We start from the raw sequence: 22,808 nt of genomic DNA, 5'->3' as shown, positions 1-22,808 counted from the left end.
GCAGGAAGAATAAAGCGTAGCTTAAGTTACCACTCATGTATGGACCTTTCATAGTTTTTGTATAAAAGGTTGACTTTTGGCTTGAGGAACGTCTGAAAATAATGGAGATTTCTTTAATCAAGGCCTTGAGGCGCACTGCACCTTAAAGCAGGTTGCTCCCAGAGATCCCATCTTCTCTTGTCCTTTCAGACCCCCTTCTTAGCTTTGTGTTCTGTCTGTCCACCAAGAGCCAACTTTCAGTTGCACAAAGCTTTTTGCCTAGCTTGTCAAAGACAACCTGTGCAGCATTTTAAAGTTTGATGTATGTATGACAAGAACAGATAATCGGAAAATAGAGGCATGCTTATCAACCATGTGTCCAGTGCTTTCAGTAGCTTGAGCTTTGTGCAATGCATTTTTGAGGGACATTAAAAATCACTTGAATGAAGATTTGAGAAGTTGTGAGAGAGAGGCCAATGTAGGTCACAGAGTACAGGGGTTGATATGACTATTTATAAACAGTGATAGAGGAGAAAATGACATCTAGAACTTCAGGCACAATTTCCCATATTAAAATGTGAACAATAATTAAATATTCATTTCTTCCTCCTTGGCTTTTTTTTTTCTGGCATTGGAATTACAGTATTAATGAGAAGTTATAATGATACCTGTCCTATTGAAATGAAACAGCCTGAAAAAAGTTATGTAGTTTGGACCTGATGTGCTTTGCATAAAGTTGACTCTATTATTGCTCTTTAAATATTAGGCTAATTCCAAAAAGGCTCTGTGACAGTATCCATACCCAAAGCTCTTTTTTAATGTTATTAATGATGAGCATACATGTATGTGTTTGATGTACAAATATAATCTTCCATGTTGCTAAATGCTGCATTTGCAGAAAAGTGGCCCTTCTATGTTTCTATTTGCTTAGACAATGAATTGTCTTAAGATTATGTAAAAGCTGAAGAGAGCCTTGTGTCTCTTTCTGGAAACTGAATTGTCTGCACTTTTCTGTCTTCTCTTTGCCCTGCCTTTAGGATCTTGTTTCCTGAAAGAGAACGTTTGAAAAAAACAGAGCAGTTGATGATGGCAGCAGATGTTGATCCAACTCTGCGTCCTGTTCAGCTCACTATGTCGCACTTCAGAAATCTGTGCAATACATACAGGAAAATGTGTGATGAAGACCCGAACCTTTTTGCATACAATTATAGAGAAGAGCTAAGGCAGAAGAAGAGGAAGCGTTCCCCTGAAAGTACAGACCAGCTAGAAAAGACTGTAGAGGAAAATCATCTGTAACTGCAGCGGACTGAACTGGGATTTAACTTCTTGATCTAGAGGTGCTGATTTATGTATTCTTACATCTGTTCAGGTACAGAAGAAATAACTTTTGAAAAAGTGGTGAAGGGGGCTTTCCTATTTTATTTGTTCCGTTCAGCTGTAGACAAAAGTTTAGGACAGTCCACTTACAATGCGCCTACTGGTTCTTCTCGTTTCCAAGGACAGAACACACACCCAGAACAAGGTATGTTGTGAGATACGTAATTAAATTGAAATAATACATTTTGTATGAATATGAGTGCATTATTGCAACATAAAAGCTCTTTTCATACTTGCAGCGTGTAAGATGTTGTCTGAGGTCTTATGCCCTTTTTATCTGGGAAAATCCTCTGTGCAGAGTAATTTAAAAATCAAAAGCCTCGTATAAATATACTCAAGTGACTGGCTTATGGGAGGATAAAGTGCACAGATTGCCTCAAGGTCTGCTAATACTCTTTCTCATATATACAAAAGCAAAGAACTTGGGAGTTTAAGAGAACAGCAGCATGATAAAAAGTAGAAAACATAGCTAAGTACAATACTTATTTGTCTTTTACTGTACAGGCTGGTAGAGAAAATAAAAAATACAGTCAAATAAAAGATTACAGGCCAAGCTTTGATTTTATATTTACACATATATATATATAAAGTATAAACAGCATCTTGAAACATACAAAAATGAAATTTCTGCACTGTTGTGCACTAAAGCACATTCAAATAACTTAATTCTGCTTTAAATAAAGCAAAAATGAAAACCAAAGAAAATAAATGCCCATGGTATTGAAAAATTCATTTTGTTATACTACTTTCCACTGCATTTACTTCTGCCACTCACTAGCACCTCTTCCACGTAACTTAACTTAAAAGTACTAACAAGGCCACCCTTCCCCTCCCCAAGAAGAATACTACATAATCCCAATAAGTGTTTGAAAGGGATGAACTAATTTACAGACCTTGGCAAACTTAATCTATTTTTGATCCACAATAAATTAAAATAACTTAAAAATCCTTTACAGCTGTATTTGTGGAAAAAATGTACTAGTGCTGAAAATTAGATAGTAGTTTTGCTGTGGCTTCCATGAATTTACTGATTTTAAAGCAAAATAAGTTTGTTGAATTTTATGTGGACTTCAAATGAACATTTTGTACAGAGTGCTGCTCAGAAAGCTAGGATTTCCCATGCCTCTCCACAGCTTCATAAAAACAGTCCTCATTAACTACAGATGTTAAGCTCTGGACGCTAAATTCTCTCTCCAAAATAGAGTTCAGGTCCAAGTTTGCAGCATCAGAGTGGCTGTCAAGGGACTGGTGACGTTCCTGCATTGCCATTAAAGTTCCCCTGTTACGCTTTGTGCTGTTTACTTTTCGCTTCACTGGGCAGAAATGGCCACGTATCAGCTTTGGATGTTCTCTCAGCTTCAAACCATCTCCTTCCTCCTTTTCTGCAGCTTGATCTCGTTCAGAGTCAGTATTGGGTTCCTCTGAAATCTTCAGCCGTTGGAACTGAATTTCAATGTCTTTAGTAGGGCTGCTCTTCTTTAGGTTCTGATAGTCATCATCGTCATCATCACTGAGAATATCAGATTCTTTGACAAGAGCATTAGAAAAATCGGAGGCACAGCTCTGTACATGCTGATCAGGAGATGAAGTTTTTGGCTCCTGTATGCTCTCTGTGGTGTTGCAGCTGCTGCTCTGGGTGCTGCTGCTCAGGCTGCACTCATCGGAGTCCTGGAAGGTGCCTTTCCCTTGGTCACCGTTCCACTCACTGCTGGGTGAATTCTTCAGTACCTTCAAGGACCTGGTGGAAGCTGTGCAGAAGAAGAAGAAGGCGTTTTATCTTCTCATCCAAACATCTGGTTATACTGCCTGTCTCAGTAGCCCACTTCCAGTCACAGCGTACACAGTCTCATTCAAGGTCTGGAGTGTCAGCATTCTCATGCCAACAGTGTAATTAAGCATCACATTTTTCTCTTACCTCCTCCAGAGTTATATGCTTGCCTTTATGTGCAGGCATACATATCTCAAGCACTAGAGGCCAGGTTGGAGGCATGAGTTGAACTGTCCCTGATCCTGCCACATAATGAGGGTTTTAGTCAACTGAACACATAGAGAACTAGAAATACTAGTAGCAAACTAGTAGATAAAAAGCCTGAAGCCTGTGCTTAATTCATTACAGTATGTGCTGGGATCCAGATTAAGAACATGCAGAGAAACAAGAGCCCTCTTTTGTTATTTTAGCTTTGACTGTTAGCAGGGCTGAGACACTAGAGATAACTCTGAGGAAAGAACACAGTATTCCACAGGCCAAAGGGAGTTTGTTTCTAACCAACAAAACGGGGCCTTACTAAAGTCTACTTAAGACAGCTAATGACAAATCAAACATGAGAATACAGTGGGAACTGTACAGTGAGAGCTTGCTTATCTCCTCTAGCCTTTGTCATACACTGAGTTGTGAAGAAACTGCTGCAACTACTCAGCCTGAAAAAGAAAATGGAATTTGTGGGTCTGGCACACAACACTGTACAGCCACTTCAACAACTGCAAATAATCTGCCAGCTCTGGATTCCAGCCTCCATTTTTCACTTCGAGAACCTGTTTCTTACCCAGTTTAGCTGTCGCAGGCACGCGGTTCTTGAGTGGGATGAGGCGATCTTTACAGGTTTTCTCCAGAGGCAGCTCGCATTTTATGTGACGTCTGAAATTCTCCCGCAAGATAGAACGGATCACCTTCACGATGTTAGTCTTGTTCTCGCAGTCACTGGAAGTTTAAGACAACAGATAATCTCATTTTCACATCTAAAGAAAGACAGCTGAAATCACATTCAACCTCCTCCTTTCTGTTGATGTGTTTGGCGCGGTGATTTTTTTCAGTCACTTTCCTTAGTACTAGTTTGGCAGTTAACGTTGTTCTATGTTGTTAGGCATGTCAGACTCTTTTGTATTTTGAGTTCTTAGTTACTTCCTTTAAAACAGCCCGAAAGATCAGGTACCAAAGGATTACCCTTTGAGTGGTGTTACCAGATTAGGGTTAGGCAATTTCTGCTAACCAACCAAGAGTCTGGTAAAATTAGTCTGCCCCTATCATACTGGAATTTATGATACTACACCTGTGCAGATTTTCACTGGATCACTGCATCAAGTTCAGGGCAGTTTCAAACTGTTCTATCTGTTATATCTTATGCAGGTAAATAGTCACATAGTGCCTGGATTTAAAGACTGATAACAGCTTTAGAAGTGCTGATATAAAGGTCACAGGGTGGAGGGGTCTTCTACTTTTTAAAATTTCATTAATGTAATTCATCCAACTTCCATAGAAAGCTTACCTGCTGCACAATTGAAAAATGGTTTCTGGCCTGCCTTCCAGTTCTGACTTTGTGTGAATCAGTTCCCAGATACAGCTGTTCTCTGTTCCTGTGCATAGAAGGTGGTGTTATTTTTGTATATACTTCACAGAACCTTCAGCATTGGAAAGACCCATGGAGAGCTCCTCTTCTCTTGAAAGCAGTGTTAACATAGGGTGTGGTAGATCCACAGAAAATCTCATCTGAGGTAGAACCCAAAAGAAAGTTCCCTGAACTCTCTAGTTCTATCAGCCTTGCAGGCCTACCTTTGAAAACTCTACCTTCTCTCTTGGAGAGTTGCTTTCCCCTGTTCTTACGCTTCTTAATGCCTTCCAGCCTTAGAAGACCTCCCCCCATTTCCTCTAAGACACCTCGTGACACTACACAAGGTTCAGAACTGGATAGAATCATAAAAATCAACTCAGAGAAAACAAAAAGGTGGCCCTCTGCTACACCAGTTACAGTCAGCTTCCCACACCTGGAAAAATGCAAGACTCCGCACACAGAAAGGGCATAACCAGGATGTGAGCCATGGTAAATTCCCATCCTGTTCATGGTATCTTTTTACAGGGAATTTTCATTCTGTCATATCTTCATATCACCCTGCATCTTCTTGAACTCAGCGAAAAATAGGGATGAAGCCAGATATGGAACTGAGAAAGTCTGTTTATGAATCAGGTCTGTGTCCTCTGAGGTCAGACAACACTAGATACTACTTTCTCCATACCTGTCTGTTTCCAGCAGCTCCAGAATTATATACAGAAGAAGCAGTACTGGAGAATCCCAGAAAACTATTCATACCAGAGTTTTCAGTACGAGGAAATTACCTGCTGAGTTCCCAAGCCGAACTTGAAGAGCGGATAGAGGAATCAGCCAGCGAAACTTAAATGGATCCAAGTCACCATAATTATGGGCAGCACGAGCATTAGTAGGCTGCAAAAATAAAAGCAAGAAGATATTTCTAAGAAGTGGTTCTTTTTTGCTTTAATTTCAGATCCATAACTGAAGAGAAACTGTAGTTCATTAGACTTTTTCCTTCAACCCCCTAATGTGTGATTTTAAATGTAGCTGGAATGGTCATAGACACAGCCTTGGAATTTGTAGTTGCTTCAGTTTTTAAAAGCACTTGTTTTTAATGGATAAAAGTAATATATATATAATATATATAATACATATATATATTTGGGAACAAAATTTCCATGAAGAAATAGTCTAGGGACTGTACATTAGCAGAAAACAAAGTAATCATGTCACTACTGCTGCTACTACTCCTAATGCCCTTTGATCTCTTATGATTTGCAGGTTGCAGTACATTGCCACTGATGCTCAGGATATACAGCTTGCTGCTTTAGTATTCCAGTTTTGTAAACGGGGCCATAGAAAGTTACATTTAAGTTACATTTGTTCATCCTTTCAAAGTGATCAAGGGTCTGTAAACAGAGGTCTTCAATCCTCACCGTATTAAGGTAGGTTGTCACAAAAGCTATCTGGAAGGAAGTGATTCCTATATGGCAGCGTTTCATCCCTGACAGAACAAACGTATTGCTGACATAGAGAAGATGCTGGAGCTTACTAAACAGCACTAAAAACAAACAAAAAACCAACTACAACTACAACTTATTGTTATTGTATATTGAGCGCTTGTTTTATCTCTAGTAGCTAAAGTTCCAGCCTAGTGAGAGGAGGTGGCATTTTACCACAGCCACTTCCTCTTCAACACCAGTATGATCCATTCTGCGCTACAGCAGGATCCTGCTCATAAACATCCACCACAACTCACACCAGACTTACCATTTTCTTTTTCAGTTTGTAGTTCTCTTTATACACCAGTATTACAGCCCTCTTAAAAACTAAAAAAGAAAAGAAGAAAGAAAGAAAAAAGACGACTCTTAATTGCAGATAAAATATTCAGTGAAAATATAATCCTGAAGAAGCTGAATATTAAAAGTCATGAGATGAGATAAGCAAAGTGATTGGGAAGCATCTACTCTGTATTAAAGCATTGAGTTTTTCATCCCACATTTGTTCATGCAATAGCAACATTTATTCTCAGATTTTCTGATGAACTTTTTAAGATGAAGCCATTGTGCACTTGCATTATGAAACTACTGGCAGCCTGGCTCCTGCAAGTCTTCACACAAACATATAAAGCTGATGCAGTTTAGACGTAAGGACTCAGGTTTTCTTTTGGATGGATGCCTTCAAGTGGAGTGAAATGCCAGTACAAAGAGAGAACCGTGGAAAAGGATGATAAGTCTTCCTGCAGGCCAGCTTTTGTTCAGTTGGAAACAAACATTCATCTCACTTCTACATCCGAAGGAATTCTCTGTCTTCCACAGCATCTGACTGGAGTGGCTCACTAATGGTATCTAATCTCTCAGCCTCCAGTGAGGCAGGGGCATGTTATCTCAAATCAATAAGGAGAGGTTAGAAAACCAGGGACATTGAAGGTGCATCTGGACTATGGGATAGCAGTCCTGGATCCCAGACTGGATGACTGCGGTATAGCTCTGTCCTTACTCATGCATCCACATTTCCTTCCAGTGGAAGAGAGAAGGGCAATGATATGCAGTAGGCTGTCATGCCTACATGGAGCCAGGATGCAGACATAGTGAGCACAATATTTACTGTAGAGTTGGGCATAATTTCCTTCAGTTTCACATATTTAATGCACTTTTCAAGCTGCAGTAGACTAAAGTGGGAATAAAACCAGGTTTCCCAGGTGGCAGACGAGCAGTCTAAGCTACGTATCAGGCCAGAGTCCCTTCATTTATTTATACACACCCTGTTGGGAACTCCCATTTACTGGGCTTGAGTGACTGGCATGTGTGGATCACTGAGAGCTCATCCAAGTGAACATGTGGAAGCAGTTCACACTTCTTCTGTTTAGAAGCACTCTCTCCCCTTATCTGTCATGCTTAGAGAAACTTGGAAACTTAGGAAAACTTGTCTCTCATGAACTTGGAGTTGTTCTCTGGGTCCAAAGACATTTTAAATAGATGTTTTTTAAATAAATAGACAAGTGCCTAATATGTTTCAGTGGAACCTTTTGATTAGTAAGGTAATAAATGATTACTATTATTATTATTATTTACTGTTCAGTAAAACTCTTGGTTCCGTGCTCTGATTTCCACTTACATGTTTCAGATTAAAATAGTCTGAACGAGGACTGGCAGACAACACATTTCGATGCAACAATTGTAAAACAGGTTTTCCTGTATTCCCAGGAGTGAAATAAATCACCATTTTCCTACCAGCCTTGTTTGAAAGACTTATTTATCATATTATTTTAAAGAGAATGTTGTTGCTTGAAAATCATTGATTTCCATACTTGACACACAGAGTAGATGAGTTTGGCTCACAGAACAGACAGTAGCAGCAAGCAAATTAAATGGAAATTTTTCTCTTCTATTAGGAAACATAACAGTTCTGCATATGCTTTCAGATGCAAGTCTACCTTAAATAACACATGGTTACAGGAAAAGGAGATAGTGGCTTTAATCTTGTGGAAAATTTTAATTTCTTCATCCTTAGATCTGAAGGAGCAGAGTCATGAAGGAAGATGCTCACCAAACACTGTAAGTTCAAGGTCTTTTCTTGCTTTGCCCAGTGATGGGAAAGGATTTAGCCAGGAAACTGTGGAGTGCATCAGAAGTTCTCCCATGGAAAGTTCAGTCACCTGGATTAAATTAAACAATAATTAATTAACAACAGACAAAAATATAAGCAGTATACATCAATGCCATGATACACACAGGTGGGAGTAAATATTAAAATGAGTACACATTGATAGCATTAATGATATAATTTCTGTATTTACTGAATGTACACAGTAAGCAAGACCGGGAACTCTGTACAAAGGCAGGAAAGTGTGAGTAGTCTCCCTAGGTTGCTCTGAAAGTAATACATCCTATTTATTTCCATGAAAGCTACAACAGATACAAAGAGCACAGTAACAGATTTGTTAGAGCAAATTCTCAACTACCAAGAACTTTTTCAACAGTCAGCTGATTCACATGAATGAGATAATAAATACACCCTTCATTTTGTGGTGTGACATGTGTGCATGGCTGTCTGGAATGTGGCTTATCTTTCACATTGCTGTCACCACTGCTGAAACACACCACCCACCTCCTTATGTGCTCACATCCACTGTTTGTCTCTATCAGTGTTCAGTGAGCGTCAATGAATGTCAATGGGTGCAATGTTTTCCGCATTCAGAGGAATTCAGTGACACACCTTTGCTTCATCTGCGCTTCAGTGTTGGATGCCATTTGTCAGACTGCCCCTCTGCTGCCATCTGTCACATGGCAACAAAACGGAACAAAATACTGGTGGGAAGGGTCAGCCTGTAAAGCCATACCACCAACATCTGCTTCTGACATTGTGAGCCAACAGAATAAAATAGGAGGTATTACTTTCAGAGCAGCCTTTGTAAAACATAATAACCATAAAAGTAATAGCACCTAAGTTATGGATGCTGGATAGAAGTTCTTACTATTAGCTTACTAATATATCTTACTATAGCTTATAAGAGTAAGATGACCTGATGATCTGTCTATGTATAGCCAGAGGTAAGATGTAGAGGTAAATGTCTTATAGAGTAATTAGTATTAATGATACTGCCAATGGCAGAATTAATGCAGGTCTTGCTCTCCAAGGCTCTTCTTTCTTTAGTGGATTACAGTATATCTCAGGCTGTCAAGTTTGTTTCCTATAAATGATGAGAAACTAAATTGCCAGTGGAGGTGATTTGGCTTCAAATATAAGGAAATAAAACAACTGAGTTGGCACCTTCGTATTCAATCTCTACCTCTACTGATTGTGTCTGCTTCATAATTGATGTAAATGCCTAAGTTGAGACATTGCTGCCCCAGTTCTGTGAGATGTGTGCACACAGTTCACTCAGCTAATGCTTTTGCTCTCTCAGATACCCATGGATGCGTCAGCCCTAGAGGTGTAGAGAATGAGAATAACAGACATTAATGTGAAATCCCTAGAATTGCCACTTTCATTTATATGGGTGAAAAAAAAAAAATCTTAAGAACTCTGAAGCATAAAATCTGAATGCCTTTGGGCATGGATAATCTCTGCAGCACTTGAGAAGAGGAAGATGTCTTTATTTTTTCCTAGTGAGAATTAACGTCTATGCCTGCTTGCAATTCTTGTCAGTCCAGAAGGCTGTCTGAAAATTTTTACTGTAACCTACTGACAAAAAGAAGCTTCACAGGCAGATACAAAATGGAAGTCAAAATATTAAAGGAGAATGAAGGACACACAGCACAAATAAGTTCCCAAAATTACTTCAGGAAGAGATAAAGACCCCCAACAGCTAGAAGGATAGTGGTTCAGGAGTGAATAAAATATGTTGTTCCTTCTCTTACCTCCTTCTCTGTTCCACTTTGATCTGCAACCAGTTGATCAAATACAGTGCCATAATCTTCATAAATCTTCTGCATCTCATTGATGTGACTTGCTACTTTTTCCATTGCCTTCAGCGCTTCTGTAAGGTTTAAAAAATTCATAGACAGCTATGTAATTCAATTGTATTTTCTAACCATGACATTTTGTGTAGAATTCTACTTGAGGCAGCCAAAACCATGCAGCATTCCCAAAGTTTGTTGATCAGAATTCTAGCTTTAGATCAGTGCTTCTCATAACAGCTGCAGAAAATGTGCTTCCTGATCAAAGTGAAAAATGCCTATCTGATCTCTTAAGTGCCTGAACAAATAGCAGTAAGTGTTCTAGTGATGAATATTCATGAATTTGTGGTTCATAACAGCATGACAGGAAACACAGTTAGGTTTTGCATCTTGTATAAATGGGGCTGCTAGGCTATCCAGAGTCATAAACACCCATACTAGAATAAATAATTTAATAATTTAATGAACTTTAATGGAAAATAATTGAATTTCGCTCATCACAAAATACATAAATAAATACAGTGCTAGGTTGCACAAATTCATCACTGGTTGTTATCCATGAAATAAAATGGTGGTAGTCAGGTTTTATTTAAATTTTGTTTTCTGGACAAAGAATTACACTAGATTGCATTACTTTATTGTTAATCCACAAATGAGTTGGATAAGGGCACTTAATTACCCTAGTTCTTCCAGCTCTTAATGGTGTAGTCTTTTAGCAGTTTGGCATTCACCCTTGACCTACAAGCAAGTCATCCTCAACCTGGTTGTAATGGCAAAATATAGTATTAGAAGCTCCCTTTGAAGTCGATAACATTCTCATGACTTTGCTTACAGTGTATTTGGCCTGAATCTATTTTGTTAAAATGAAAATCGATCCATGAAATTCATCTCTGGACTTTGATCCCTAAGGTGCTGACAGACATGAACTGAAATTCCTCAGGGTGAAGTCCCTAGCATCTGAGCCTAGAAGAAGAATCTAATATATATATTAGGGCAGCCATGAATTTCTGTGTGTGATGCTTTGACACAGAACTCTTCCACACAAGCAAGAATCACAGCCAAGCCTCAAACAACTAAAATTTCCTTCTGTAACACTATTAAAATTTGTCACATTTCAAGAACTAATAATAACCACAAGTTATTTCCAAGTGGAAAAACAACATAATAAGCTCCTGTCATAAGGATTAAGGAGAAAGACCCAGTCCTGTTTGTCATGACAAATTCTGACTGTATCTATTTCTCAAAGGGACTTGGACATGCCAACTGGGATTTTTTGCTAAAAGCACAATAAAGCTACTTACTGTTTTTAATGAGAGAGAGGGAATTCTCTCTAAGTTTCGACAAGTTCTGTGCTATCTAGTGGAACGGCTACCTGCATCTTTAGAAAAGGCTGGAAACCAAACTTAACTCACATTAATTCCTGTAGAAGAATCCAAGAAGTTACCTGTCAAATGATAGTGCTCCTCACTCTCGTTGTCTGTCAGAGACACCAGCTCTTTCAAAAGCAGTGGATATTTCAGCACTCTCTGAACAGGCTTTATGAGATACGACTCCAGCGTAGAGGAGTGTTGCTTTGTAGGATTGCGAGCATCCAGGAAGGCCTTAAAGGCACTGTCTGTTTTGGCTAAATATAAATGGACGGGTTGGTCAGTTGAACGTGGAACTCATAGTGTGAAAGCACAGAATTGCAACTTGTAACCAGCATCAAATACCTCTCCTTTTTCAGTAGATGCTTTACACTATTCATTTCATTGTCATTTCCTGCACTAAATAATGTACAGAAGGGCTAAGAGAGCAATCATCTAAAGGTGACATTGTTCCTCTGCACTGCAGGCCTCTTCTGCATCAAAGAAGTAATAGAGGAAGTAATTTCTCACTTACTCAGCCATTCATTGCAGCTTTGATTGACATCCATCATTTAACATGCAAGCATATGCAAACCAAATATAGCTGCTGCTTTCTGGAGTATGAACTAAATCTGCAGACAGCACAAACCTGTGGCAGATGTTTCTGTTGCTATTCAGGCTATCGCTTAGTTGTCACAAAAGAAATCTCATCCCTTCAGTTCTATACCGTACTGTAGCAGAACTGCAGACCTCAGCTATTTCTATTGAAAGATATCCTATTAGTCCTTCCTTTGTACCGATATTCGCTGCAGGTCAGAGTTTGTTACATTGTTTCACTGAGGTTTAAAGTCATGCAAATGAATTGTAGTAATGAAGACAATGAATTACCTCTCTCAAGAACTTTCTGAACTTTGATGTGATTGGCACAAAAGCCACTGTACAGTTTAAAGTGGTCAGCATAATACAGAAACGATCCTCCCAGGGAAAACAGCAGTTTCTGAAATCAACATAATTAAAATATTTGCTTTATTACCAGAACCCAAAATAAACATTCAGGCACATAACACAGAGACTCGATGGTGTGAGCATCTGCTGTCTTTCTATATATATCCTAGAGTATATATATACAAATATATACACATATATAGATACGTGTGTGTGTATAAAATAAATATATATAATTATATTACATGGATACATTATTCATAGTAGTTCCATGATGCTTCTTTGTTTCTGTAGGCTTCAGAAAGGCAAGGCCTGCAGTTTTTCTCAGTTCTCCCTGAGCAAACACCACCACTGTAGGCATTGTCTTAGAGATAGCACAGGAACAAAAAACTATAGACATGTGGCAGGTACGCTGTGCTGGGAAAACACACAAGGGCTTGGAAGCAGGGCATGAAAGTGCCAAAACCAGAAGAGAGAGTGTAAAACAAACACAGGGTTGCTTTCCAACTGTTTTCCTTCTTTTGGGCAGGTGATAATTACAGGGCACCTCTGCTTTCTCAGGATGAAGAGGAGGGTGGGAAGATGTAGGAGGGACTGAATCATGAGGGAGATCTTTTTAGAGAAATGCTTCTCACAGCAAAGATAAGAAAGACAAGTAGTGATGGAGGAGGAGGTGAAGGAGGAGGAGGAGAAAGAGAGCAACCTTCTCCCATCTTTTTGATCAGTGTTTGCTCCACAAAAAAACAAGAGTCAAGGAGACCTGCCAGCAGTCTCTCCTAGCTTTGTGACAGTGCCAACATCTCTGGGGAATCTTCTTCCTCAGTTGTCGAGTACTGAGTGGTGCCACTGGGAAGACGACAACACAGTGAAGGCACAATCTACACTCATCTACAAGTATGACTCTGTTAGATCTCACAACATGAGAAGCTCATACTGCATTTAAAAGGAAAAGCTCCCAGTCTGCAGCAGGTGAACTGGGCACAGCAGGGAGTCCAAGGCAGGGCGGAATTCAGCGTAGCAACAATAACCTTTCTACAGAAGTTACACTTTGTGTAAGCACTGCTACTTCATAGCATACTTGAAGTCTACTCTGCATTGTCTGTCTTACATCCTTTGCCATGGGAAAGAGGAAAGACCATGGAAAATAGCACTCATCTTCCACTGATAGGTTCAAACATAAAAGCAACCATGTGAAACAGAATTTTAAAGCCAGATGTCCACAAATGTTTCCTGGGAAATTTTAAGTTATTAAATAACCACATATTTACCCGGAACTGAGACGGTGTCTCCAGTGTATTAAAATCTGAGGAAGAAGATATTCCATCCTCAAGGGTCTCCAAAAACACCTTCTGAAAATCCAGCATTTCTGGCAGACTGCCGAACAAGGACTCCATCTGTGAAAAAACATTAGTCTATGACATACAGCACTCCATACAGCTACCTTTGGTCTTGAGAAAATAGTCCACTAAGAAGATATAACACACCAGAAGGGGTTGCAAAGACCAGTAACATATTCATTAATATTTTTCAAATGCATTTTATTAAAAGGTCATTATAAAAAAAGCAGAGATTTCTTAGCAGTTAAATCAGAAGTAAAACTACCATTTTTAAAAAGTGATAGATGTGTGAACCAGAAAGAAAGACACATACTAGTGTAAATCCTATTGTTATATTCATTTCTGTAGTGCTCTAAGTAGTGAAAAACAAACAAAAACAAACAATCAAAAAAAAAAAAAAAAAACCAACAACCACAAAGTCTTAATTCATGAAAGAATGGAAAGAACATCTTTCAGTAATTCCCTCACCTCATCTTGTGTAAGGAAGGTTTCATTTTGAAGAGGCTCCAAGTATAGCTCAAAGAGGCAACTCAAGTCCTGCAAAAACCAGAATTTATTCACTTTTATGTAACTGTTTGAATTTGTTCTTTATATAACAACTATGGGAATACAGGTAATTTAAGGAATAAGTTAGAGATACCATTCCACTCCTGTAACAAAGTCACCTGTGTGTTGTTAGCACTAAGGTGATGGCTAAATTAAAAGCAAATAAATTTCAATGTAATGTTTCTGTTTCATCTTTCAGGATTTACAGCTTTATTATTACAAATTATATTTTAGTATAGAATGAAGAGGAAACATTACATATGATGGCTTTCTGAAGATCTGTGTATGTGAGCAGTATCAAATATTTTAATCATGCATGTTAGATAAACCATATAACTCACTCATTTAAACATCAGCAATAATGTTTGTCAGGACATGTGACTTTTTAAAATCCTATTTGGTATTAAAGCATTCAGTTATATTGTCAAGTGCTGTGATTAGGGGCTTTTTCAGTCACTTCTTCAAAGAATTAGTGCCACTTTTGAAGACTTACTATCCCACACCAAAGCATGACAGCAGGGTTGGGGCCCACACTGCAGGGCTCTGTGACCCTGAGGAAAGAAATGGCAGAAATTCTTCTGGAGAAGGAATAATGAGCATCTCTGTGAGAATCCCCATAAAGAGCATTTACAACCATCTAGGATTTTTGCCTGGTGCTACTCATATTACAGTGACCTCCATGATCTCCTTTGTTCAAGTGATTTCTCCATAAGAAACACCAGCTGGACGTACACAAAGGTTCATGTTGTTGTATTAGTGTATGGATGGATATGTTAAAAACAAGAGACTGGAAGTTTCTCTTGTTTCCCATACACGTTACTGCAATGAGTACTGGTATTAGCAAGTATGGGTTTTGAGATCAAGTGAAATAGATGATTCCTCCTTGCTGGACATCAATGAAATCAAGCTTTTCACATTTCTTTTGGCATTCATTCACATGAATTCTGTGCATATAAAAAGGGAGCAGGTGTATCCAACAAATCATGGGCTTATCAGTCAGAAGAGAATTAACCTGTGTGTGATGTTAGAACCAGTTGGAGTTGCACCATTTAGCTTTGCTGATTCAATAATAATAATAATGCACTATTATTGACAATTAAACTTCTTTAGAATTCGTAGGAGATTGTTCAATTCTACCAGGATTTTTTTTTTTTTTTTTTTTTTTCATTTTGAAAACTATGAAAACATCCCCTGGAATACTCTACTGTTAAAATTTTGCATATGGCTACTCCCTGCTAATTACTTCTTTCAAATCTAAACATAAATTGACCTGAACTGAAGTGACCAGGTCAAATCCTACACCAAATATTACAGCCTATTGCAAAAAAAAAAAAAAAAAGCAAAAAAAAAGGCAACAGGAACAATTACATAAGCAGACTCTATGTTATGACACTGGTTATATAAAGATAAACATGAATATATTAAGAACATCTACAAGTCATGGTCAGCTTTAAAAAGAAGGCTATATCTAGCCAGACTTTATTACCTTGACATAAGATTTCTCAGTATCCATAAGTTCTTGGATGACTTTCCTCAATCTGTCTGCATCAGAAAGGTGGCGAGCCAGTGGTCGTGGAGGCAGATCCTGGTTGTCCTTCTGCCCTTCCATGCTGCTCGTCTGGACCTCTTGGAAGTTCCGGCACAATGCACTGATCTGTTCTGCGCTCTGTGAAATGAAAAGAGACAAGTGCTGATGTTCTAAAATACAAACTATACAACAACTATTTTTAAATTCCTCAAATTTTGCTTTTCTTCCAAATTCACGAGCCAGCATGGGTTTATTTTTGACATTTACTTATCCTGGATAGCTCTGAACAGCTTGAATTTGTAACAGATCTGGATCACAACAATAAAATTAACTGAAAAATTTCTAGTGTTTTTGCAGTGGAAATCATTTTAAGTCATCAGATACACGCTTGTAAGATGCAAAAGATGGGAGAGCACACATAAATCATACAATTTGGTTCTTATGATTCCAGCATCACACTGTTTTTCATCTCTTTTGCAACACTTACTGCATCAAAATAGAAAAAAATGGTAGATAAAGATCTTTTAAGCATTCTGAGCCTCTGGATGATCATCATTTGCACCTGAGAGCAGCTTATGCAGGCAATAATGTTTAATGCTTAGTATGAAAATCATTCCAATATTCTTTTCAATATATAACATTTTCCTGAAAATTAGAATATTGCTACCATGACCTAGCTCTACCTTAGCACCTGTTGATATCCACCTTTTTGTACCACGTGAAACAATTTCTCAGCATTTCTCTCACACTCTCCCAGAGACCCTGGAAGTCACATATGCTGTGCCACACATTATCTTGCAATTAGCAAATGTATTCAAATGAAGACTAGATGAATGCTGCCTTATTTCAAATGGAAGAGAACAGAACTCAAGTACATTTCAGAACTGCCTTGATGTGTACTGATTAAGTCCAAAAGCTGTTTCAAGTAGTCCGCTGGCTCTCTTGATTCACTGATTATGCGTACAGCTGGGTTCACCAATGTACTGTGTCATCATACGGGCAAATGCAGAACTTATTCTGAAATGGAACTGAGCTATACTACTAAATCCGCTGTGAGGTAGAGACTGAGTGTACCAGCAGTATTAAACCTCCACCATTCATGTGAGAAAACACAGGTACATCCCACATCTCTATGATGGAAATAAATATTAAAATGCCAAAAACTTGCCACGCAGTCCATATCACTTTGTAGCTTCCCAACCCCCCAGTTTGGAATGTCACCACCTCTAAAGAGAGTTAAGTTATTCTCATCACTAAGATGTGCAACTATCTTCCACAATCCTGTGTAATGATAGTTTTCAGGACTCTGAAATTTACATCTATACTGTTTTTAGAGCATTCATTAAGACCTGACAAAATGCAATGTGAGCATTTGTGGCGCTTGGTAGAAATGCAGCTACATACTGATGGAATACATTAAAGAAATCACAGTACTCTGTACCACTAAAAATAATTCATGTATTGGAAATAAATCGTGACTTCATTCAGGGATGTAGGAGGGTAGTTAAAAGCAACTTCTAAATAGCTCAATTCCGCAGTACTTGAATTTATATCTTTGTTTCTGATGTCGGAAAGTTTTGTATTTGTATCAGAATGACTCAGATTTTACACTCTCTGCAGTTCAAGGCGTGTGTGGGCAGCTTGATTTACATCAACATGCTGCCAGATCAAGGATACTAGATCAAGGATTCAGGATGGCCTATTCAAAGGAAGCCTTAAACAGCATCGTCAGCACAATTTTACAAGTCACTATAGCACAAATTGGTAGGACAAGCAGATGCTGGAGAACACGCCACATGTTCTCTATCCTGCTCAGTTTAGGGGCTAGAACTGCATCTAAGAATCACTGGATAAGGAAGTAAAAGGAAATAGATGACTCCTCAGTATAAACGATATTTGAACAACAAAGCAACATGACTTTGGTATCAGAAATCATTCTGTATAACTTCACAGTAGTGAACAAATGGAAAGGAATAAAAACAATTCTTGCTCTCTGTTCCTTTCCGAAAGTCCCTTATCACATAGGTTGGGTCTCACATCCTTTTTTCTATACTGCTGTAGATGCTGGTTTTCACTCCCCACTCAAAACAATGTCCTGCTCTTTATTATTATTGCTCTTTAAAATTGATCTTTCTAGGAAGGCTTTGAGGACAATCCCTAAGAACACATCTTTTAGATCAGATGGGTTTGCAGGAAGGGCTCAGACTCTGTCCTACTACCTTAAAAGCAATCTTTTGAGGTGCCAAAGTAGAGTTTGGCAGTTCTGTGCTCTTGAACCAGGAAGCCTCAAGAGAGCCCCAGGTAGGTGCTGCATCCACCTTAACCATAGAATAACCCAGAATTTGCTCTGAAAATTACACTGCAACACTTAACGCTGGCTGATTTGACTCTCAGATCCATCTGGTAAACTCCTCAAGCACACAGGTTCTTTTATTTGCACACGACCATGACCATCAGTCCTTAGTAAAATTTACTTATGTAAAACTTTGTAGCACACAACTTGTTGGAATAAAATTATTTTAAGATGATTTAAGAAAAGCCCAGTTTTTGACTGTGGCCAAGGCTGCAATGTAGCTGGTTAGAGAGAAGAGCTGAGAAGAGCATATAGTGGAAGCAAAGGACTTTCTTCATAGTCCATCACTTTAGCCGTGTGACACATGTGACACATTCAGCAGCATTTGTAGGAGATGGAAAGCAGTTTTGGCTTACCTTTGGCACTGGACAAAAACTTAAGACTGCCAGTGCTGAATTTGAATGGCAGACTTGGGAAAGAGAACTAGAACTTATGCAGGGTTTGTGGAAAAACAAGTACTTCATTCTAGGAAGAATCTAGTGAACCTGTTCTGTTCTATTGGCCCCTTTTACAGATTTTCCAGCAAAGCTGTATAACCTTTCTACCAAACCTAGCAGCTGGGAGAGCAGGCTCTCTTGGAAGGGTGTGTAGAAGCCCCCTTGAGAAACTTTGTTTCTTTTTATCCTTGCATCTGTGATTCATACTTTGGCCTCATATCTTTTAGCTTGGAGTATTAATGAGCATCGTTCACAGCAACTTTACAAGGGAAAGTTCTAATGCTCTATTTGTCAAAATTCACCGTTAGCTGCCAGCAACCACAGGGTGCTCACAGCATGTAAGATGAAGATGAAGCACGTCCTATTTTCACTAATATTCTCAAAAAGAAATATTAAGGATTTTTCCTTCAAAGTGAACAATATGCCTACAAAGAATGTCTTACAGATTTTCTTTGGTCCTTGCAGACAAGCGTATCATCATCTGAGACTGTGCTATCCCCACTAGAGTTAAAATCTCCATAAAATTAATTTGTAAGAGGGGAGAAGACATTAATCAGGACTGGTTAAGCATTAGCACAACAATTTCATGGCTACTGTGTGACTTTCATTGAATGATACTGATTGAGCATAAATGCTGCACAAGGTCAATTAGTGTTACGGAGTCTCTGCTCACTGCTGTTCCTCTTACTCTCATTTATACACCTAATGTACTCTGTCAGTAGGGTTTGGGGTGTTGGTTCGTTGCAGTTTGGTGTAGGTTGTGGCTTAGTGTGGGGTGTCTTTTTGCTTTTTATATTTATATATATATTTTATATTTATATATATTTATTATATATATAATATAATAATTTATTATATATACATTATATATATATATATTATTATTATTTTTTTAAGTGATGGAAAGGAAAATTTAAGTAGGCTTATAAAAATCATCAAGCTTAGGAGGATTCCTTGGGAAGTTTACAGCAACACATATCCTTTGACTAGCTTCCAGATTCCTGTACCCTTGTGGAGAACACTGGCTATACCTACATGGAGGTCACTAACCCTTTGAGTTCATTATCCAAGGGAAAGCACACACTCAGAAAGCCTGCTGCTGGAACAGATTAGTCTTACAGTTTTTAAAAATGAGAAGTTAACAGCTCGGTGCTGTCTGATGTATTTTTTTTCAGGAAGTAAACTGAATGCACCAGACAGCAAAAGAAACACAATTACAGGGGATTTTGAGAAAGAACAACCAGCCAAAGACATTTTTATATCTCTCACTTTCTGAATAAGGAAAGCTTTTTGAGGTGTCCATCACTTTCCTTTTATACCAGAAGACATTTCTCTCCAGAATAAAGGCAGGCCTAGCATCCAGCCTGCTTTGTGCATCTATCATTCTACAGACTTCTCTGACATCCCTAGTCTGGGAAGTACTTTGTAACCAAGCAATGTAAAAAGCTAGAAAGTAAGTCTTAGTAGTCCTAAAGATTGCTGAAAAAGACCAGTACAGTACATGTACTTCTCTAAACTAAGACCAAAAAAAAAGAATAGCTCAGAAAATTGCTTTGTGGGATTTCCACCAATATGTTTTTGGGAAAGGCTGCTGTTCACCTTTGGGTGATAGAAACTGAATAGTAGATTCAGTCATCACAACTTACTTTTTGGTCCTTCTTTTTTTCATAACCTCAACACCAACTATTCTTGATGGACACCACTGAAATTCTGACAGTCTATTTTGTTTATCTGTGTTTCTTGCACACCTTTTAATTACAACACTAAAAACTGCTAAAGGAAACCGATAAGGATAAATTACGCCTTTCGGTCAGAAATTCAATTTCAGTGAGATTTACATTAACAGTTAGCCTGTTCTGGTAATGCAAGGAGTTATTAACAAACTTACGTAGAAGTCAGAAATGCAGTTGGAAGAGGACTTGCTGTTCAGATAAAGAGTTCCTGTCAGGACCATGTGGCTCCTAAGATGCAACCCACTTGACCTGGTGCCTAAGCTATCAACAGGAATCACGTGGTGGGAAGTCTTTGGTCTCTCTTGCTCATCTTTCTCCTTGGATGTACAGGAAGAATCTCTGGTGCCTTAAAAATTCATTGGCAATGCTAGTTATAAACCAATTCATGCAGAAGAAATCTGGGCCCAAGAGTCTGCAGCAACCAGATCCCAAGGACCAGAAGCTCCCACTGAGCAGGACATCAGTCACTAAAGTCATCTGATCCGATGCATATCATAGCCAAATGCAAAACAGAAGTCATTTCCATTATGGAAGGTTAAATTCTGACCACTCAAAATACAAAGATGTGGGGGGGGAAGGGGGAGAGGGGGGGGAAGCATTAAAAAGAACAAAGGGGGAGGAACTCCAATGTCCAACTCACTAAAAGGAGATTCTTGACTAGTAACATCAAAGCACAAAATATAAATTTTCCCAGAATATGACTCTATGAAAATATTGTCATTCTCTCCTTCCCCAAGTCCTTATCCTGATGTTGGCAATATTTAATACAGAAGACTCGTATATACTTTTCTACCATCTGCATAATGTTTTTACTGTCTTCTTATATTTTCTCATTTCCCCACCCATTCCTTGATCACAGCTTTTCTACTTGCCATCCTTTTTCCAAAATTCCAAATCATTTGTCAAAAGTCAGATAAATAAAACATTGCTGCAGATATTTCCAAATTTTACTGAAGAACTGTGTTAAAACCATCCCACTCAGCCCTCTCTCTGATAGAGGCAAGTAATAACTATTTGCTGGAGCGCACACAACCAACCACCCCCCCAACCATCTCTAAATATTCAAAAATCCCAAATCTTTTCCAGTGCAGCGCTGATACGGACTCACCTATGGAGCGCACTAATGACAAGCTGCTATTTATGAAGTGCAGAGACCCCAGCAACCCAGTCTCCTATCTCAGTCTGCTCACAAGCACCCCAGCCCCAGACTCACCATAGAAAACATCCTGTGCAGGGAGCCGTACGCTGCTGCTGCCTGCTGCTGGGTTTTGCGAGCCAACGCTAAACTCTTAGCTCTGGTTTTACTCCTCCTGAAGGCGGGCATTGTGACTTATCAGTACAAACTTTGCCAAAGGAAAGGCCCCTGGAAAGGAAGGCAGGGACGCCGTAGCCTCCCACGAGCACACCTCTCTGCATTCAGCTGCAGCCTGCCAGCGTGCACAGACACAGCACAGAAGTTTTCCTTTTGTGCTGATTAACAAAAACGGGAGACACTCTCAATGTCCCGGTTTAACTGGGCTAAGCAGCGCATAAGGCAGCCGGGCCTTCCATTATTGCTACAAAGGCAGTGAAAACCTGCCAGAACAGAGGGATTTTTATAAATAGCCTGATGTAGCGAATGCTGAACAAAGTGTAGTCATGCCAAGGGAGTGTGGGTTTTATCTCCCAGAAAGGTACCTGTCTCTGCGCCCGTGAAATTCACCGCATAAACAAAACATCAGGTGCTGTGGGAAAATTAGCCAAATACATAAAAATATCTGGAGGGTGCTGACAGCTCTGAAAGTCAGCGTGACTTATCAGTGGCACTGATGCTCTGTCAAGGGTAAATGTCACTAAATGATGCGGCAGACACATGCACTTACAATGATAAAATGAAAAACAAATAGACAGTTTCACGAAAGATTTGTTCAAATAATTGTGCTTGTCCTTTGTTTGAACTTTCTCATTGTAATTACATCAATAAAAGGAAATTTAAACTGTGCTCAGTAATAAATTTGAAAGTAGAAGTACCCATGTTGATATATTTACACAAAAACAATCAGGTCCACAAACGAACTATTCTAAACACAACGTAACTTTAAATAAAACATGATAGGATATTACAACATGGAAGTGAAGAGTTACAAGACCGACAAGAAATTTAGTAATAAAAGGAGAATAGTATCAGTGGCATTAAAAAAACCAGCAACTCCTATATTCCTCCCATTACAGCACTGGTAGGGCACACTGATGATGAGATGTAAGGCTTCTTTTCAGCACTCTTGCCACCACACCACCTCTTTGCATTCTGGCAAACCCTCTTCTTATGCTCAAATGATATGCTAAGCTTGGGTGCACATATCCTTGGTTATGAGTGTACTACTTCACAGGTTTCAAGGATATTTGCCTTCCTACAAGCAAGGGAATAGCACAGCCTCTCCTTTAATTACTGCAATTAAACTTACATCCATCTCTTTCCAAATCGTTAGCGCAACTTGACAGCTCAGCATTTGCCAAACCATAAAGCTCAGCTGCTGCATGCAC

The 22,808-nt window shown here is 38.9% G+C and overlaps 2 protein-coding genes across 19 annotated transcripts in view; one reads left to right on the top strand and one right to left on the bottom strand.

Annotated features, from left to right (window-relative positions):
- Positions 1–7,893, top strand: part of TFB1M (transcription factor B1, mitochondrial) — a 32,017-nt gene extending 24,124 nt beyond the window's left edge. For 5 of the 17 annotated variants that reach the window (XM_085217084.1, XM_010707228.3, XM_010707227.4 and 2 more), the window contains exons 8-9: positions 1,017–1,501; positions 5,940–7,893. In XM_085217084.1, the coding sequence (XP_085073210.1) occupies positions 1,017–1,275 (259 nt within the window). In that variant the 3' untranslated portion in view covers positions 1,276–1,501; positions 5,940–7,893. Of the gene's footprint in view, positions 1–1,016; positions 1,897–5,207 lie in introns of those variants that run through there. The other 12 variants (XM_085217079.1, XM_085217081.1, XM_085217080.1 and 9 more) reach the window with 12 other exon arrangements.
- The window catches only part of TIAM2 (TIAM Rac1 associated GEF 2), an 86,253-nt gene continuing 65,271 nt past the window's right edge, over positions 1,827–22,808 (bottom strand). For both annotated transcript variants that reach the window (XM_085217066.1, XM_085217067.1), the window contains exons 15-26: positions 15,721–15,900; positions 14,157–14,225; positions 13,620–13,745; positions 12,295–12,403; positions 11,505–11,684; positions 10,022–10,140; positions 8,208–8,316; positions 6,429–6,487; positions 5,465–5,570; positions 4,620–4,707; positions 3,900–4,054; positions 1,827–3,104 (exon numbers count right to left, since the gene is read on the bottom strand). In XM_085217066.1, coding sequence (XP_085073192.1) covers positions 2,464–3,104; positions 3,900–4,054; positions 4,620–4,707; positions 5,465–5,570; positions 6,429–6,487; positions 8,208–8,316; positions 10,022–10,140; positions 11,505–11,684; positions 12,295–12,403; positions 13,620–13,745; positions 14,157–14,225; positions 15,721–15,900 — 1,941 coding nt within the window. In that variant the 3' untranslated portion in view covers positions 1,827–2,463. The remainder of the gene's footprint in view (positions 3,105–3,899; positions 4,055–4,619; positions 4,708–5,464; positions 5,571–6,428; positions 6,488–8,207; positions 8,317–10,021; positions 10,141–11,504; positions 11,685–12,294; positions 12,404–13,619; positions 13,746–14,156; positions 14,226–15,720; positions 15,901–22,808) is intronic.

This window comes from Meleagris gallopavo, chromosome 2, assembly GCF_905368555.1.
Source record: "Meleagris gallopavo chromosome 2, MGAL_WU_HG_1.1, whole genome shotgun sequence".
NCBI classification, from domain to species: domain Eukaryota; kingdom Metazoa; phylum Chordata; class Aves; order Galliformes; family Phasianidae; genus Meleagris; species Meleagris gallopavo.
This window is presented reverse-complemented; position numbering and strand designations above follow the sequence as displayed.